Raw genomic sequence first — 2,636 nt, 5'->3', positions numbered from 1 at the left:
GGGCGAGCGCCGCCGCAGCTGCCGCGGCTCGGAGCGCTTGGGCCCCTTCTCTAGGAGGCGTTCGGCGTCTTCTTTGGAGGAGAGGATTTGTCCCAAGAGGTTTAGGCACCGCAGAGCCAGATATGTGATGCCCGGAGTCTGAGGGATTTTGGGCGAACGCCACCCATGAGATTTAGGAACTGTAATGGGGTCACGTACTAGGGTCTGAGGGATTTCGTAGCAATAGGGTATCACAAACCTCAAGGATCAACGAGCCCAGGAACATTAGGTGCCTCTGCCTAGGGATTTGGGGTCCTCAGCACAGCTGACTTGGATCCTTGCAGATCGGTGGTTTGTGGTTTATCCCCACCACTGGAGATAATGAGCCACGGGTCTGTGGTATGTGGGTGTATCCCACTCAGGTGACCAATAATCCGTTGGACAGAGAGGTTTAGGATTTACCAGGTGAAAATTAGAATACCCAGACCCACGGGATTTGAGCATCTCTGGCCAAATGTGTTTGTAAACTATAGGCTCAGTGGCTTAGACACAAAGGGTCATAGAATGATAGAATGGTTTGGGTTCGAAGGCACCTTAAAAATCATCTAGTTCCAAGCTCGTGCTGTGGGCTGGGACACCTTCGCTAGACCAGGGTGGTCAGAGCCCCATCAAAACTCAGCCTGAGTATTTTTAGGGATAGGGCATCCACAATTTCTCTGTTCCATCTCCTTCCCCTGCTACAGCTGACTGGAGAATTCTGTGGCCAGAGTGGTTTAGACCACTCATTCCAGGGGACTAAGGTACCAGGCTCTTGAAAGGTGTTCAGGGTCCTCAGTCTAGGTGTTCTGGTAGCCTTTGATCCAAGGGTCTCAGGAGCAAGAGCCCACAGGGATTAGGTGCGTCCACGCCAACAATTTCAGTATCCTCAAGAACTGAATTTGGAATCCTTAATGGCTAAAGGACTAAGGCACCATTTGCCCAAGTGATTTAGGAAGAACAGGCTGAAGGATTTGGGAGCCATCAGGAGAGGGTGAAGACCCTGGGCTTATGAGAGTTAGGCACAGCAAGTCCAAGGGCCTTGGGCACCCAGAGCCCCTGGGATTTCGGAGCTCCTGGCCCAGGTGGTTTGGGATTCTGATGATCAAGAAGTTTATGTGTCTCTAGCCAAGAGGGATTAGGCAGCCCCTGCCTGACACTCACTGAGCAGTGAGGCCAGCCCACAGGCTCCCTGCCAGCCCTGGCTGTCAGGATCACCGGCCCAGCCCAGGGAGGGGCTCTGGCAGGGGACAGGCCCTGGAGTCGTGCCAGCCCCCACTGGGCACAAAGCCAGAGCCCTCGGGTCACAGCAGGGCTGAGCCCAGCAGCTCTGCCTCACCCTGTCCTGGCTGCCACCACATCCCACCTGCAGAGCTGTCCACTGCCTCAGGGTGCTCCTCCCTGGGGAGCAAAGATGCTTATGGCTGCGTTTATCCTTTCTCCCCACGGTGATACCACTTCCCACTTCATGGATACCTTCAACTCCTTGAAAGCCAATGCGGACAGACTCTGGCCCCACTCCATCCCTGCCCCAAAAGTCCCTGCCACCACCCAGCTGTGCTGAGGCAGCTCCACAGGCAGGCAGGCAGCCCTGGTTATCTCCAGTGCCAGATTGACCTCACACCCAGCAGCCCAACATTCCTCACCTCATCCCCATGGTGGGGATCTGCAGCACTGGATGAGGGAACAGGGACTCCTTTTTCTCCTCCAGGGAAGGCCAGGGCTTTCTTCTGGCTTCCCCACCAATGTGTTTGCCCAGCCCCAGCAAACATGTACCACCACCCCCCCCTTCCCCCCAGGAGCTGGGAAAGGAACAGGAATTGAATCTTGCACGACCCCAACAGGCACACGGAGTCACCCATCACTCCCAACGCACAACAAGCAGTCCAGCATTAATAAAACCAGCAGACACACACAAGAAATTTCTGAGATAGCAGAATAAAAACTCAGACCAGTAACACTTTAAAATTGTTTTTTTCATTCATCAATTGCCTTGTTTCAGCTATTTCAATTCATGAATAGGGCAATTCTTCATAAAATGCAGTAGAAAGGAGCAAAAACAAAGGCAACAGCTATTTACAGAACCAATGGGGAGAGTACCGAAACGCCTCTAGACTTCTCACTTCTTCTTGGGCGACTTGCGGACACCGGACTTGGCTCTGGATTTCGACCGCCTTGCCTTCTTGGGTTTGGACGCCTTCAGGGACTTGGACTTAACAGTCTTTGGTTTCTTGGCTTTCTTTGGGCTCCTTGACTTCTTCCTGGCCTTCCTGGCAGCAGACTTGGGCTTCTTGGCCGGGGACCTGGCTTTCCTGGACCTAGCCGGCTTCCGGGGCGAAGTGGATCTCCTGGCTGTCTTCTTCCTCTTCCTGGAAGGAGACCTCTTCCTGGAAGGAGACCTCTTCCTGGACGGAGACCTCTTCCTGGACGGAGACCTCTTCCGCTTGGCTAGGCGGAAAGAGCCGGAGGCACCAACTCCTTTGGTCTGCTTGAGGACTCCGGTGGCCAGCAGGCGCCGGATGGCCAGCCTGATCTGGACGTCGGCGTTCTGGCCCACCTTGTAGTTGCTCTTCACGTACTTCTGGATGGACTGCCGGGACGCGCCACCGCGGCTCTTGTCA

General features: G+C 54.6%; 2 protein-coding genes across 2 annotated transcripts in view; both read right to left on the bottom strand.

Annotated features, from left to right (window-relative positions):
* Positions 1-1,539, bottom strand: part of GCAT (glycine C-acetyltransferase) — a 6,177-nt gene extending 4,638 nt beyond the window's left edge. The window contains exon 1 of the mRNA XM_031057751.1: positions 1,492-1,539. Coding sequence (XP_030913611.1) covers positions 1,492-1,539 — 48 coding nt within the window. The remainder of the gene's footprint in view (positions 1-1,491) is intronic.
* A 431-nt stretch (positions 1,540-1,970) lies between these two features.
* Positions 1,971-2,635, bottom strand: LOC102034284 (histone H5; the record flags this gene model as incomplete). The annotated part of the gene is made up of 1 exon (XM_031057750.1): positions 1,971-2,635. A coding segment is annotated over one exon (501 nt), but the record flags the coding sequence as incomplete, so codon positions are not given.
* Position 2,636: the final 1 nt, after the last annotated feature.

Source organism: Geospiza fortis, unplaced genomic scaffold (assembly GCF_000277835.1).
Source record: "Geospiza fortis unplaced genomic scaffold, GeoFor_1.0 scaffold173, whole genome shotgun sequence".
NCBI classification, from domain to species: domain Eukaryota; kingdom Metazoa; phylum Chordata; class Aves; order Passeriformes; family Thraupidae; genus Geospiza; species Geospiza fortis.
This window is presented reverse-complemented; position numbering and strand designations above follow the sequence as displayed.